The 15,897-nt window shown below is 41.7% G+C and overlaps 1 protein-coding gene and 1 long non-coding RNA gene across 3 annotated transcripts in view; one reads left to right on the forward strand and one right to left on the reverse strand.

Annotated features, from left to right (window-relative positions):
* C2CD3 (C2 domain containing 3 centriole elongation regulator) overlaps nucleotides 1–15,897 on the forward strand; it is a 145,157-nt gene that overhangs the window by 82,422 nt on the left and 46,838 nt on the right. For both annotated transcript variants that reach the window (XM_047071267.1, XM_047071268.1), the window contains exons 23-25: nucleotides 1,859–2,461; nucleotides 4,902–5,240; nucleotides 13,399–13,537. In XM_047071267.1, coding sequence (XP_046927223.1) covers nucleotides 1,859–2,461; nucleotides 4,902–5,240; nucleotides 13,399–13,537 — 1,081 coding nt within the window. The remainder of the gene's footprint in view (nucleotides 1–1,858; nucleotides 2,462–4,901; nucleotides 5,241–13,398; nucleotides 13,538–15,897) is intronic.
* Nucleotides 13,847–15,897, reverse strand: part of LOC124505339 (uncharacterized) — a 35,185-nt gene continuing 33,134 nt past the window's right edge. Inside the window, exon 5 of the long non-coding RNA XR_006960620.1 lies at nucleotides 13,847–13,882. This is a non-coding gene — a long non-coding RNA (uncharacterized LOC124505339). The remainder of the gene's footprint in view (nucleotides 13,883–15,897) is intronic.

Consider the following 15,897-nt stretch of genomic DNA (forward strand, 5'->3'; position numbering starts at 1 on the left):
GTTAGTTTTATTTCTTTCCATTATTCTGTCTTCTGGGTCATAAATTTGTTCCTCCACTTCTTGAGCTTCTGCTATGTTCTTGTCTTTGTGTTAAGGAAGGTCTCACTCATGTGTTCCACTCATTTCTCGACTCCAGTGAGTATTTTTATGACCATTACTATATATTCTCTATCAGGAATGTTATTTATATCTGTCTCACTTAGATCTCCAGCCATGGCCTTGTCCTGTTCTTTCATTTGGGATAAATTTCTCTGTCTTCTCATTTTGTCTAAGTCACTGTGCCTGTTTCTGTGTGTTGGGAAAGTCAGCCACATCTCCTGTTCTTGAGGGTCATGATCTTGTGAAGAAGAGGTCCTGTAGTGTCCTGTGGAGTGATGTCCAATATAATTTTGCCCAATGTAAGTATTGCTACTCCTGTTCCCCATGGCTTGGCACTTCCAGGAGTGTCTCCAGTATGTGCTGCGTGTGCTCTCCTGTTTTTTCCTGGTCACTTTATCCTTCAGGCCAGTTGTCTGCAGAGGCTCTCTTTGCCTTTTGTGGGCAGCTCTCTTTGCCTTTTGTAGGCAGTGTTTGGTCCCTGGCCTGAAGGTGGTGTGCATTTTAACTAGGTGTGCTCTGGTCTATGTGTGAAATGAAACCTGTCACCACTGCCACCCCACAGGAACCCAGCCTCCACAAAACTCCTACGTCGGGAAACACATTGTGAGCAGAGATTTGGGCTAGTCTTCTGGGGCAGGGAGCCTGTGGTGCTGGGACTAAGGCAAGCATGACTGGGAGGGACAGTTGCACCAAAGCAGGGGGTGTGGGGCTTGGTGTAAGCAAGTTAGGTAATGAGTGTCAGCACTGCGTTGGTTCCCTGTGCTTATGCTGAGGGGTGGGGAATGTAAATGACACCAGCCAACTTCTCGTTCCAGAGGCGTCTCTTTGTGAACACTATCTCTCTATCTCTCTGGGACACTCTCTGAAGTGAGCAAATAACTTTCCCACTGTGTGCCCTAGTGTGTGTTCCCACACTGTGTTCCCAGGATGTTTGCCTACCTCCTCTCCAAGAGCAGCCCCAGTGCCCTCTAGGCTCTATCAGAGCCAAGCATGCTGACCTTTCAAACTCCAGGCTTTAAGCCCCACTCATTACAGGAACTCAGGAAATTCAGCCCCTCTTGTCTTCCAAGCCAATTGCTATGGGGATTCATTTCCCCCATGAACTCCCCTGTGCTAATCTATCTCCCTTCCATGTGACCATGGCTCTCCCCCCACCACAACGGCAATAGTTTCTTTCCCAAACTATGTCCCCAACGCTACCTACCTTCTTCGATGTGGCCTCTTCTCTCCCTTTAGTTGTGAAGTTTGTTCTACCAGTCTTCAGGTCAATTTCTGGGGTATTTAGGATGATTTGATAGTTATCTAGTTTATTCATGGGACAAAGCAAGCCAGAGTCCTCCTACTTGGCTGCCATCTTCCAACCCCTCCATTTCACATTTTTTGTAGCACTTCTTTCAAACTCTTCCAAAACCATTATCTCATTTGATGATTAAACAACTTTGTCTGATGTGTAAGGTTAGCACTAATTTTCCCATTTGTCAGGTAAGGAAACCAAGGCTGAGAGAAATTAATGGCTTACCTAGACTGAACTACTAGTTTTGAGATGAGCCTAGGAGAGAACTCAGGTCTTCCAACTCCTAGCCTTTTTCTTCCATCTGATCACATTGTCTTTCAGTAATCAGATGAAACAAACTCCAGTGCTCTGTGGATATGTTTTCTTTTCTATCTTGGGCCAGGGTGATGGTGGCTCTGAAGTAGGAAGTGGGTATATCTTTTTATTCTTAAAACAATAATTGAAAATCTTATTTTTTTCCATAAGGGATCACAGGATGGTATCCTATCATTTTACCAGAAGATGGGGCCCTGCCTCACTGTTTGGAGCTCATACAGAAGATTGTGGGTGGCCTAGAACTTTCAGTTTCCTTCACACATCCTGGAGATAGAGAGCGGGTGTTGGAAGCTGCTGAGCTATTGGGCTGGAGCTTTGAGAATAACCTGAAGAATCTTGTCACGATGGATGAAGAGGAGCCAGCCACTGTCACCATATCCACCCCAAGGCTCTGGCTGCCCATCCATTGTGTGCTTCTTGCCGACCAAAAGCACATTCATAAGAACATACACTGCTACCTCCGCTACAAATTTTATGATCATGAAGCCTTCTGGACCCCTCTCAAGAAGCCTAAAGAATCTACAAACAAAAAGCAGGTCATGGTTACTTTCAAGGCATCCAAAAGAGCAGAAGTCAATAGGGGCCCGTCACTGCTTTGGTATTTCAGGGAAGAGAGGTTAGAGGTCCAAGTGTGGCGGGCTTATGGCAATGACAGTGTGGAGAGGCCCCACCAGACAGACAGTTGGATTGGCTCAGCCTATGTGGACCTGGTCAGACTTGGGGAGAGGTCAGCAAGGACATTAACTGTCAGTGGTAAGTGAGGAACTATCCTCAGCTGTTGTGGTTTGAGTACCTGCTCTATGACAAGCACTATGTGATATACTCCCTAGAATATTGTTCTCAGTAAGTGTAAAATAAAAATGGGTGAACTTGGGGGACTACCTTAAAAAAAAATGTATAAGAGCCTATATGATAATCTAGAATGCTCGTTTTTTAAATACTCTGAAAAACATCCCTGCTAATGAGACTAGGATATCCTCCCTGTCTGGTCAGCATATCTTGAAATCATAAAGAAAATCTTCATGGTATTAAACTAGTTCACAAGGCAGAAAGGAAAAAGGTAACATTTTACAAGTGGCATTATGTGCTAGATGCTTTCTTTTCAACTTTTGTTCAGTACTTGATACATATACTTGGGCCTGGGAGTTCAAGATGAATAAGAAATAGTGAGAGAATAGAGTAGTAAATAAACATTTACAGTGAAGAACTATGAAAAGGTATTCTCAGTGGTATTATGGAGCACAGGGATGCAATATCTCTTTGGTTCAAGGATGATACCTCAGTGGAAATGACCCTTGAACTGAGTTTCAAAGGACTTAGGAATAAGCCAAGAAAAGGGGGGGGGGCGGGAATAATATTCTGAACAAGAAAATAGTGAAGGTGCAGAGGCATGAAGCAGTTTGACACCTTTTAGGCATTGTAAGTAATTTGGTACTGCTGGATCATAGGATATATAGGATGGGAGATGATAGGAGACGAAGCTAGAAAAGCAAACAAGAGTACTGTACGTTTTTCTGAGGGCTATGGAAAGCTGTTTCAATGGGGTCTGAATAGAGGAGGGACAGTTTTGCCATTTAGAAAAATAAGTCTAGTAACTATAATGAGCAGACTATATTCTTTATAAACATGATATTTTTTCTTTGGGACGCTCCTTGTAAGGTTAGTTGTTATTTTCTTCACTATACAGCTAAAGAAACTGAGTCACAACCCTATTTTAGCTCTATTAGCCTTGTGCTCTAAACCCTGTTGTTGAACAAGTGGCCCAAGCTAAAGAAGGAGAACTGAGTATCTGGGTGATGATTCCGGATTCTCTGGTTCTCTCTGGACCCAGCAGGTGTAATTCTTGCTCTGCTGAGCACCTCATTAAATGCCATGTGCCCTATTTTCTGGGCAAGCCTAGAGTCACTTCAGGGAGCATGCAGAAAAAGTATTTGAAGTAAGCAAAGCTCACCTGAACTAAAGTTTGTAAAGATAGGCTTTTAACTTCACTGTGCTGAAGAAAGTAGGTCTGGAACACTGAATAAACATTTAGGGATCAAACTCAAGCACAAGTACCTCTTTTTACTGAGTGATACCAAAGGCAGGATTTAACTTTTCAGATTGTCCATTTCTCTCATGCTTCTCCACATCCCTTCAGTCTAAGCTTTTTGTCCTCTTGTGAAGGGGCTTTGTACAAGGTGTGGCATTTGATGTATTTGTTGGATGAGTCAAGCAGTCCATCCAGTCATTCTTCCAACCGGCCTTCCAAGTAACTGTTAAGTTTCTTGGGGTAAGGATTTGGCTATGTTGTTTTTAGATGACTCCCCTCCTATCACCCTTACTTTCGCCTTGTGATAATGATGATAATTCACACATTGCATCAGAAGAAAAGAGGTTACTTAAAAACAAAAAGAAAAAGAACACGGAAAGTTCCATCTTGCTGCTTTCTGTGAATCAAATAGCTCCATTTTCCTGAATTGAAATGAGTCTGATGAAGCAATCTTTGAGATTCGGAAAGAATTCATAGTGCCTTCTGCTTTATAATTAAATCTCATTTTAATATCCAAGAAGTCTATAAGTTCAGATCCCTGGGTTTAAATCTACCACTTTTTGAAAAAGTCACGTTGGTGGGTTACCTAACCCCTCAGATTCTAGCACGTGAAAAACACTCAACAAGTACTAATTCCTCTAATTTTCTTTCTTGCCTCCTTTGCTTCCACCTCCTACTTCACTTCCAAATGATCTTCAGGGCTACTGCCAGAACATATTTAGTTGTTGAAACAGGCTAAATTGAGCACCAGGACAGCTTCCTAAGGAGAAGGCCTAAGGACAAGGGCCAGTAAGGACATGTGGAAGAGAAGACAGGCCACTCCTGCTTTAATAAAAAAATCTTACTTTCAAGAGGCTTCAGAGGTCATCTAAGTCTGCTTGCCCCCAGCACCTAAATCTATTCCACAACAGCTCTGCCTGGTAGTCATTTGGCTGTGACTTCAAATCCAAGCTCTCACTACTTTCCATTAATGGAGATAGTGTGTGTGCTGGGAAGAAAGGAAGGAATACTAGGTTCATACTTTCTTTTACAGACTGGATTGTTGGGGCATGTAGGCCTGTCAAAGGAAAGAGGACCACAAGCACTCTCAGTCATCTCCTCCAAGGTTAGAGGGTGTTCTTGGTTCCTGCTTGTTTGGGCTTATTCTCCTCCATCCTCTTGCAGGTGTGTATCCTCTGTTTGGACGAAATGCTTCCAACCTCTCAGGAGCTGCCTTGCGAGTTCACGTGGTTCTTTCCTCTCCTTCCCCACACCCTGGGCCTGCTCATGAACTGGATTCTGTGGACTGCAGCAGCCACAGTGAGTCTGAGCAGTTCCCCAGAAGGCATGATGAGATCCAGCGCTCTCCATCACCTGACCACCAGAAGTCTCCTGCCTCCACCCAGGTCCCCTGCAACACCACCACAGGGGAAGTCTGCCCAGCCCAGGAGGGCCCAGATGAGTTGGATGGAACTTTTGCAGTTAGTATCCTGGTGGAAAGAGCAATGCATTTGAGCTTAAAAGGTATGCCCTACTTACTTTTCCAGGAACATCTATCTGACACCTCAGGCCATGGTCCTATCTTCACAAATCTTTCAAATCATGACAGAATCTGTAATAACTGTTAACCATCTTAATCAGTAATTTTGATATTTCTCAAGCCTACAGGTTTAAGCAACATGAGAGCCTTTCTGAACTTAAGTGGACCTTGCCAGTTTTATTAATTTTGCATATCATTAATTCCCCAGTCCAGAAACCTGTCAGCTTAGATACTTCTCTTTCCCTTATCCACCATCAAATCATCAAATCCATTAAATTGTTGTATTATCTCTTAAATTTCTCTTAGGACTCTTTTTTTCTTTCCATTGCTACCAACTCAGGTCCTCTTCATTATGCACTTGGGGCCAAGAGTTCTTAACACTGCATGGCTAAACCCCCCAAAGGCTCCAAGGATAAAAGTCAGGTTGGTGAACTTGAAAAGGAAAATGATTACATCTGAATTTTATTACCCTCAAACTAAAACTTAACATTTCCTGTGATTGTGAACATAGGCAATAGTTGGCAATAGTCACTTGTAATATTAACAGTACCTGTGATGTTGTCAACAATAGAAATCACCTTGAAATGTTTTATCTCAGGACAAAGTCTTCTCCAAGTACAGTCCTTGCTTTGCTATATTAGAGATACTGAGATCCCATTTGAATCACAAAACCAGGAAATAATTTTTGCTTTTTTACTGACCCACCAAAGCAGCCTATTTTTGACAAGTATATTATATAAAAACTGAATTAAGGAAAGCACAAAAAACTTTAATTTTTTTTAAGAATTGTTTTGTTATTGTTATTGCATTGAAAATAGACTTTAAAATACAGAGGTATGAGTTACGTTCCATTTTAGGGTGGGGTGCCTATATTGCAAAAAGTGATACAAGTACAAATACAAGACAATACAAATATACTTACAACTTTTCTATTAGATAGTTCCATTTTTAAAATATGACTTGGGAAGGTAATTTGACGATAATTTATTGAGCATCTCCTTCTATCAAGTTCTATTCTCATTTTTGCACAATAATTATCTCATTTAATCCTTACAACAAGTGCAGTTATGGTGTGAATAGATTGCAGTACCTACCCATTTTCTAAAGATCAAGAAGTTAAAGTGACATGAGTTACACAGTTAATAAACTCTGGGAAGCCACGATTTGAGTCCATCTATGTCTGGATCTGAAGCCCATGCTCTTTCCTGTATACCATTCTGCCTGAGATATGGCTGTGTTTGCCAGTTAATCCTGCCTACACTATGTTTACCAGTCACTCTAGTCCAGGGTGGGTATGTATTGCATGCCCAGTGCTATGCTTACATTGCAAGAATGGCAGTTCAATTCAGCAAATAGTAAATCTCTGCTGGGCCAGTGCCAGGTACAGAGAGGGCAGAGCAGATGACACATAGTTTCTGTCCTCTGAGAGCCGATATCCCAGTTAAGAAGACTGGCAACTACACAATTAATGATATATAAAGCAAAATGTTCTGAATGCCAAAAGAGCTCTATAATATATAGAATTTAGAAAGTTTAGAGGGGCATCTGGGTGGCTCAGTCAGTTGAATGTCTGAATTTGGTTCAGGTTATGATCTCACAGTTTGTGGGTTAAGCCTCAGGTTGGGCTTTGTGCTGACAGCTTGGAGCCTGGAGCCTGCTTCGGATTCTGTGTCCCTCTCTCTCTACCCCTCCCCTGTTCATGTGTACGCGCATGCTCATTCTCTCTCTCGCTCTCTCTCAAAAATAAATAAGTAAAGATTTTTTTAAAAATTAGAGAGTTTAAAAACAGAGAGATGAGATATGTCTGAGAAATCAAGAGAAGTTTTTAGAATGAATAGGATTTCAGAAAGGTGGAGATAAAACTCCAGGTAGATATTTCAACTTAAACAAAGGTATTAAAGTAGGAAAGTGTATATTCTGGGCTTGCTTAGAGAGGGCATGGGGGATAATATCAGCTCTTTATCCTCTGACTGGATCCTCTTTTGGCTAGTCATTGCAGGGGAGTTATGGGAATCATGAAGAAATAGATAAGAAAATTGCTGAGCAGCAGCAAGGGCTCCACTAAGACTAACTGACATGATTTTAGAGTGACTGTGGATGACACAATGGTGATTTTCTTCCAGTAGTGTTTGGCTTCCTTTGTGTTGCATCACAACAAACAGCAATCTATTCCCTGGGCCTTTGTTCACACACCTTTCTCAGCCTGAATTCCTTTCTCCCCTTCCCCAGCTACCAAGTTCCAGCTGGTATCCTGCTCTTCTCCACATTCACCCTGTTCCAGCCATGCTGCCCACCCCCCCCACCTTTGCTTTTTCTGGAATATAGACAGACTCCTGCCTGGAGGCCTTTGGATCTGATGTTCCTCTGCTTGATATATTCTTAACTCCTGGTTTGTCTTTATTGAAATAACTTTGTCTCAGAAGGCCTTCCCTGACCACCTATCTAAAATTGTAGCCCCTCCCCAACATTTTCTATCCCTCTTCCCTGCTTTATTTTTTTTTAACGTTTATTTATTTTTGAGACAGAGAGAGACAGAGCATGAATGGGGGAGGGTCAGAGAGAGAGGGAGACACAGAATCCGAAGCAGGCTCCAGGCTCTGAGCCGTCAGCACAGAGCCCGACACGGGGCTTGAACCCACGAACTGCGAGATCATGACCTGAGCCGAAGTCGGACGCCCAACCGACTGAGCCACCCAGGCGCCCCTTCCCTGCTTTATTTTTGTCTACAGCCTTTAACAGTGTGTTTTGTTTACTTTCTGTCTTTTCTAGAAGAATATAAGTCCTACAGAAACAGGGATTTTTCTTTGTTTTGTTTTATTTATGCTAAATCCCCAACACCTAAAACTGCATCTGACACATAAGCAGCAGTAAATGTTTGTTAAGTGGGGAGGTAGATGAATCTGAGGCCTTGGTCAAATGCCCTCTTCTTAACACCTTCTCTGATTTCCTACTTTGCCTCCCCTGCAGCAAAGTTGCTTATGGGGAATTTAACAGAGGATAAGTCACAGGATTAATATATTTATTCCACTGTGTCCAATACAGGGTATAGGATTGTGGCCTCTTACACAGAAAATTTCTGTCACCTCTTCTCCATTCTCAGTGCCACATTGCTTGTTCAGGCTTCAGAAACATGGACTAATGGGATAGCCCTTTTAATGGTTGCTGCTTCCAGTGTTTTCTTTCAGTATCTTTTTCATTCTGCTGTTGAGGTTATATGTCTTGTCAACAAATATGACCTCTCTCAACTTAAAATACTTTGTTGGCTTCGTATCACTTGCACTCTCAGTGACATAGAACACAAAGTGCTGCCCACGTGGCCTAATCAGTCTTTCCAGCCTCATCTTGCACCATTTCTTACAGTCAACAGTTTGTTTTTTGCCAATGCACCATTCTCTCTCCTACTACCAAGCCTTTGACCATGCTCTTTTCTCTTCCTGGAATGCCTTTTTTTCTCTCCTTTTCAACAAACTTAGGCCTCATCCTTCAAGATAGACTAAATGACACCAACACTTTGAAGCCTACTGACCACCTCTCTTAGCACAAAACCTCCCTCTAGATTTCCCAAACTCCCCCATACCACCACCCCCACTCCCACACAGTTGTCTTTCTTCATATTATATATCAGTCTGCGCTGAAGATGTCTATAAATGTGTCTCCCCACTAGCTGTCTGTTCTTTGGGACAGGGACTGTGTGTTTATTTCTGTATCCCAGCACCCTGATCTTCATGATGTAGCTAAGCAAATGTACTAATGTCCTCTTGTTTGTGAATATGATACATAACACCTCCAACATTTTTGGCATGAATTACAAATCTATAAATCACTTGTTATTTGGCCTCTCTCTGTTCATCCAGGGCAGAGCACTCATCAGGGTGGATATCTGATTTTCAGAGGTCTCTGTTGTCTCTTGATTCTACCCTCAGTGACAGACCCATATAGTCTTTCCTCCCACAAAGTTTGTGTGTCAGTCAGGCACTGTGTTTGGTCCTGAGAAATACAGACCTGCCCACCACCTCTCTGAAATGTGCCTTCCAGATGATGATGTAATAAGAGTTCTGTAATGGGAGTCAGAGGACTGGGTTCTGGCCCTAGCTAAGTCATTAACTTGCTTTGTGACTTTGAGCAAATGCATTTCTCTTCTCCTCAGCCATGAAATGTGATGGCCATACATGTTCATGTCTAAGATTCCCTTTAGCTCTTATCATCTAAAAACATAGTGCTGAGGGCAACTCATGCCATACTCTCTGATTCAGCTATAATTTGCCAAGCTTTTGTGAAAATCATTTTGCATGCAAGGCTGCATGCAGAAGGTTCAAAAACAGCCCTGAATTAGCCTCAGTAGAGCTTAAACATAAAGCAGCTTTGAACTTTCTGTGGTCTCCACTGTGGTCCTGGTTCTGAAAATAAAAGACCTTTTTTTTTTTTTAATTTGAGAGAGAAAGAGAGTGCACATAAGCAGGGGAGAGGGGCAGAGGTGAGGAAGGAGAAAGAAGCCTAAGCAGGCCCACGTTCAGCATGGAGCCCAATGCAGGGCTCACTCCCACAACCCTGGGATCATGACCCGAGCTAAAATCAAGAGTCAGACACTCAACTGACTGAGCCACCCAGGCACCTCTAAAAGAGCTTCTTGAATACTTTTGTTAAAGAAAGCTCTGAGATCCTTTCTTTATGAATCAGCTTCAGTACTCTTCAGATTTGTATTCTTTTACTAGACAAACAGGTTATTGGTGGCCCTGTTTTATAAATAAGGCACTGAGAAACAGAGAGGTAAAATTATTTGGGGTAATCTAAGCTATACTCAGAAACAAAAATTATCTACAGTATCATCAGCCTTTAGAGGCTCTTTTTAACCTACCCAGGCAGGGTTAGGAGCCCCTCTGGGTTCCCACAGCTACCTGCGCTTTTGGTATAGTCTTTCTCTTATTTTGTGTCTGTTTCCCCCAGATCAGGAATCAAACCTGACCCATGTGGGCACATGTGACAGAGAGGAAGTGTCCGTTAACATTGACTTAATGAAACTGCACTCAGTTTTTGTTAATATACAAATTTGGGCATCGCTTGAGGGGAAGGTTTCCATGCATTCATTCCAGGCCAGAGAGAGCTCTTAACCAAATAGAGCTAATTAGAACTATTGCAATGACAAAACCCTGGAGTAGGAGCCCTGAAACCTGGCTGGGTCTTCCAAATCCTAGTTAACCAGGTTCGTGATGAGCAAGCCACTTTACCTCTCTGTTCCCTGGTTGCCTTATTTGTGAAATAGGGATAGAGGCACCTATCTTGTGGGATTTTCAGGTATGTTATGAGCATAAGTTTCGTATATAAGAAAGATTTGTAAGCTATAAGGTGTTACCCGAATATAAGGGGTTGTTATTTTAATCTCTGTGAAACGATTATATCTTTCTTGATGCATATATTTACATAAAACACAGGAAATCTAGGGAAAACGGTAACACTGGTTCATCTCAAGTCCCCTTAACTGCTCTTGATGTGTGTCCCAACCTGTGGGAGGTATAGTAGCTTTCTTCTAGGCTGCCTCCAAAAAAGTGTTTCAGAACTTGACCTTTTCCAGATATGTAAACAGGCCCACCTGAATTTCTACCCATAAGGAGAGAGCCAGGGAAACCTGATAGACCTGCTTTCTCAAGTAATTTGTCACCTGCTGTTTGGCTGAAAGGAGTATTTCTATTCAAGATTGAGTAAGAAACAGTTTTCTTCCAAAATCAAAGCAGTAGTTTTATTTCGAGGCCTTTAGCAGATAAACCATCTTCAAAACTAACAGACATTTAAAAGGGATGGGGTGGGGTGGGTGGTATGAGAGCGTTCTGAGCAGTACTAGTAGACATTTGGAATCATAAGTTTATTGCAAGAAGTGTTTTGGGAGTACATGTTCCAGGTGAGGAAACTGATACCCAGAGAGCCAGAATGAAGTACTCATGTCATGGTAAATTAGTGGCAGAGTACACAGGAACCTAGGGTCCTGCCTCTCAGAACCATAACTGGCCCTCTCTGCTGATCTCTCAGACCTTTCCGGAGCAGATGTTGTTGTCCTCTGATGGTGTGTGCATGCTGCAAGCAGATAAGGCAGCTTCTCTCTCCAACCCTGGCAAGTGTCTGTAGACAGAGGTAGAGGCGAGACTGCAAACCTTTAATAAGGGCCTTGGGTCCTCTCCATGCATTCAGGGAACTCTGAGTTTAGTGAGGAAAACCCAGACACAGATTATCACAGGATTTTGTGGGAACTGCCAACATAGAGGCAGATTATCTCTCCCTCACTGTGAGGATTTATGACATTTTATTGGAAGAAATCAATTGAAAAGCTTGCGACTTTCTAAGGAAAGTGGGAGAAAGAGCAGCTGTGTCAGGGAGTGTTCAGTTGTAGGAAACAGAACGCACTGAAGCCATTTTATATCTTGGATGCTGGGAGGCCCTGTGGTAGTAGTGATAATGTGAGTTTTTTGTTCCTCTGGGTTGCTTAAGTTATGTTTAAGACACACTTCTTCTTTTTTCTTTCCTTCATCTGTAATCCTAAGATTCATAGCAAAGATTCAGAGCTGAAAGTGATCTTGTGGAATACATAGACTCTATATTATACAGAGTCTCAATTACTCAGCATGTCCAAAAGAACTCTGTACTGTGATGGAGATGTTCTGTATCTTTATTGTCCAGTATGGTGGCCAGTAGCCACATGTGGCAATTGAGCACTTGAAATGTGGCCAGTGCAACTGAGAAACTGAATTTTTCATCTATATTTTCATGAATTTAATTTAAAGTTAAATAGCCACTTGTGGCTAGTGGTTATCTTGTTCATTTATAGACTATCTAGTATCACCAACTATCTTCATTTCTGTTGTTTTTTTTCTCATAAATAAATTAAAAATTTTAATGTTACATTTTCTAACTTAAATTGTGTCCTCCACAAACAACTGTATTTCTTTGAATAGCAGTTTAGGTAAGTAGGTTTAGGCAGCCTATTGAGATCTTATATGAAAAGTCTGCTCTCTACGTATCACAACTGTAAGGTTGACTTTGTAATGAATGTAATTCAGGACATCCATCCCCTTGTGTGGACTTCACATTCCCCTACCAACATTTGTCAGCTTCTATAAAACAGAGAATCATCTTTTGGGTAAACTGAGATGACTGAAGAAAAACTTCTGCTGTAGGTCCTCATAAGGGCTGGAACACAGCCTGGCAAAATGTGAAAAATACACATTGTCATTTCTGTGTTTGGATTTTGAATGTAAATGAAGGGCCTTGAAGCCTTCACCTTGCCTCCTTACAGTCCCCTCATTCAAATTTACCCTTATATGCTGTTATTCTCCTAGGAAGGAGGAAAAGAAAACCATTTTACTTTGTCTTAAGAGAGAATAAATGACTGAGTGTCCCACACTGGAGACCTGATCTTGTAAGAATTAACACCAGCACAGTACTCAATGTTTTACATTTCTTAACTCTAGTAGAGGCAATGAAGAAAATGGCTGAGAGCTTGGACTCTAGAGCCAGAATACTTGAATTTGACTCTCAGTTCTATTATTTAATAAACATGTGACCACTTAAAATGTTTACTTTCTATGTACCCCAGTTTTTTTTTATCTATATAATGGGAATAATAATAAAACCTATGTGTGAGGTTATAAAGTCTAAATGAGCTAATACATGTATAGTAATTAGAAGGTACCAGGCACATAGTAAGTAGTGTATAAGTTACCTAATACTATTTTTAATCCTTGTAACAACTTAGGAGGTATAAGTATCATATGCCCCATTTGAGGAAGCTATAGCCTAGATCAGCCTTGCTCAAAGTCACACAGAATGTATATGGCAGAGCTGATAATTGATCATCTGACTTTTAAGTCTCGGGCTTTTTGCAGTTCTACTTTTTTCTCTCAATCCAGTATTTTCCATCATCCCACAAAGTATGAAGTTGATGGGAGAAGTCATTCTTCACTGGGGAATATTTATGAACTGAGCCTTGAAAAGACAGTTTAAGTAGCAGAAAGGATACTGGAAACACTTCAGATATAGGGAATAGCTCAAACAAAGACCCAAAGATAGGTCCTGCTTATACCTGTGTAATGGGAGGCTTCCAGCACATTCTTTCCAGCACCCTAAAGTCAGTCATTCTACTGTGTTCCATTTCAGGGATCCCCTTGACAGAGCGGAAAGTATTGATACCCAGTTGCTGTGTATCCTTTGCAACAGCTGATGAGCCATCTCCTGTCTTCACCCACGTGGTTGAAAACACAGATTCCCCCATCTGGAATTTTCAACAGCAGTCAAGGTTTGTATTTTATGATATTCCATCAGTCTTTTAGAATTGGCTTTTTGTTTCAAGAGACACAACAATATTGAGCGGACTGGGAAAATGATTTTCTTATCAAGCAGTTATTTAATTCTGGTGCTTATGAATTCACAGCTAGTAATGGTTTAAAGATTTTACTGCAGGGGCGCCTGGGTGGCGCAGTCGGTTAAGCGTCCGACTTCAGCCAGGTCACGATCTTGCGCTCCGTGAGTTCGAGCCCCGCGTCGGGCTCTGGGCTGATGGCTCGGAGCCTGGAGCCTGTTTCCGATTCTGTGTCTCCCTCTCTCTCTGGCCCTCCCCCGTTCATGCTCTGTCTCTCTCTGTCTGAAAAATAAATAAACGTTGAAAAAAAAAAATTTAAAAAAAATAAAAAATAAAAAAAAAAAAAAAAAAAAAGATTTTACTGCAGTGGGGTTTTTTTTACTCTTTTTGAGCTCTTTTGAGCTCAGTACCACTAAAAAACTATTCAGTGAAGACCTCTTATATGCCCCGCTTTGTTCTAGGGACTGGGAATGAAAGATGGTTAAGACAGTCCCTGCTATTGAGGTATTCGTGGTCTACCTGGGAAAATAGACAATAGAATGTGACATGTGCTGTAAAGGTAGTAAAAAAGAATTCTTGTGCATCTCAGAAAGATTATTTAGGCCAACACAGAAGTTCAAGGAAGGCTTCTTAAATAAGATAATTCAACTGAGTATTGAAGAATATACACAATTTATAGAGGTGAAGAAGGCAGAGCAAACTAACCTCAGTAAAGACTACAGATTATATATTCTTGAAAAAGATTTCTGGTGCAGTAGAAAGAGCCTGGGCTTTGCACCAAGAGAGACATGGCATCCAGCCCCATCTCTGTCATTTATTAGCTGTGTGGACAAATTACATTATATCTCTGAGCCTCAGATTCCTCATCTGTAAAGTGGGGGTAATTTTTACAGAGTTATTGTGAGGTCCAAATTAGATGACATTTAGGAAAATTACCTCATGGTACATAGCAGGCACTCAACAAATGTTAGATCTCCTTTGGAAGACTCAAAAGAATTAGAAGTGGAGTCCTGTCAGTCATGTTGGAGTGTGGCTCAGAGGTAAGGGGCTGACATACAGGCCTGATGCTGCAGTGCAAGGCACATCCTCCCTTTTCTTCCGTCACCTGTGTCATCATCATTAAAAGTGTGAGTTCTCAGGGTGCCTGGGTGGCTCAGTCAGTTAAGCATCTGACTTTGGCTCAGGTCACGATCTCACAGTTCATGAGTTTGAGCCCCGCATCGGGCTCTGTCCTGACAGCTCGGAGCCTGGAGCCTGCTTCGGATTCTGTGTCTCCCTCTCTCTGCTTCTCCCCCGCTCATGCTCTCTCGCTCTCTCTCTCTCAGAAATAAACATTAAAAAAAAAATTTTTTTAAGTGTGAGTTCTAGTATAACTACTGTTAACTATTGTCTTTATAAAGTTTCTTTCTTATTCACCAACAGTACAACAGTAGCTACACCACATGGTGTCTGATCTGCTATTTTCTCACAGTATTTACATACCTAGCTGAGCCTCAGCACTTGCTCACATGTTCAGTGTTTTGAAATTTAAGAGGCTGGCCTGAGTCAGGTGCTAAAACTACAGTGACAACTCAGTACTATCTATGGTGAGCTACCGGAAATTACAGAAATTCTGGCCTTAATGGTCAGGTACTTCATCCAAAATATCAAATCTGCCTTAAAAGGCAGGAAGCCAGAGGGCTAAGCTTCTAAGTGAAGGTGATTTATTCATTCAGAAATTAACTTTATGGACTTGATGAAGTGACATTGACAGTTTCCTAATTTCATCCCCTCACTTTATTTTTTGTTAATCTTTTTTTTAAGTTTATTTATTTTGTGTGTGTGTGAGACAGAGAAAGAGCATGAGTTAGGGAGTGGCAGAGAGAGAGGGAGAGAGAGAATCCCAAGCAGGCTCTGCACTCTCAGCAAAGAGCTCAACACAGGGCTGGAACCCACAAACTATGAAATCATGACCTGAGCCGAAATCAAGAGGCGGTCACTTAACCGACTGAGTCACCCAGGCGCCCCCATCACCTCACTTTAAAGTTAAGACTGTGGACCAGGGAGGTTACATAGTCTGTTGGAAGCAGAGGAAAGATGAGAAGAAAAATGAGTAATGATGCTGTTTACAATTGCTTTCTCACAAAATTGTTTCACTTGATGCTGCTAGGAACCTCATAGGTAGAAAATAATTATCCAATTTAACAGGTAAGAAAACCAGGGCTCAAAAAGTCTGCGTTTCCAGGGCCACTCAAGTGATAATAGTAGAGCTAGAATTCAGAGATGTGTATTTTGACCATGAGCTAGACTTCAGATTT

The sequence above is a fragment of the Lynx rufus genome, unplaced genomic scaffold, assembly GCF_022079265.1.
Source record: "Lynx rufus isolate CCGP_SWC_20201006 ecotype Redwood Valley unplaced genomic scaffold, mLynRuf1.p SCAF_9, whole genome shotgun sequence".
In the NCBI taxonomy this organism is placed as follows: domain Eukaryota; kingdom Metazoa; phylum Chordata; class Mammalia; order Carnivora; family Felidae; genus Lynx; species Lynx rufus.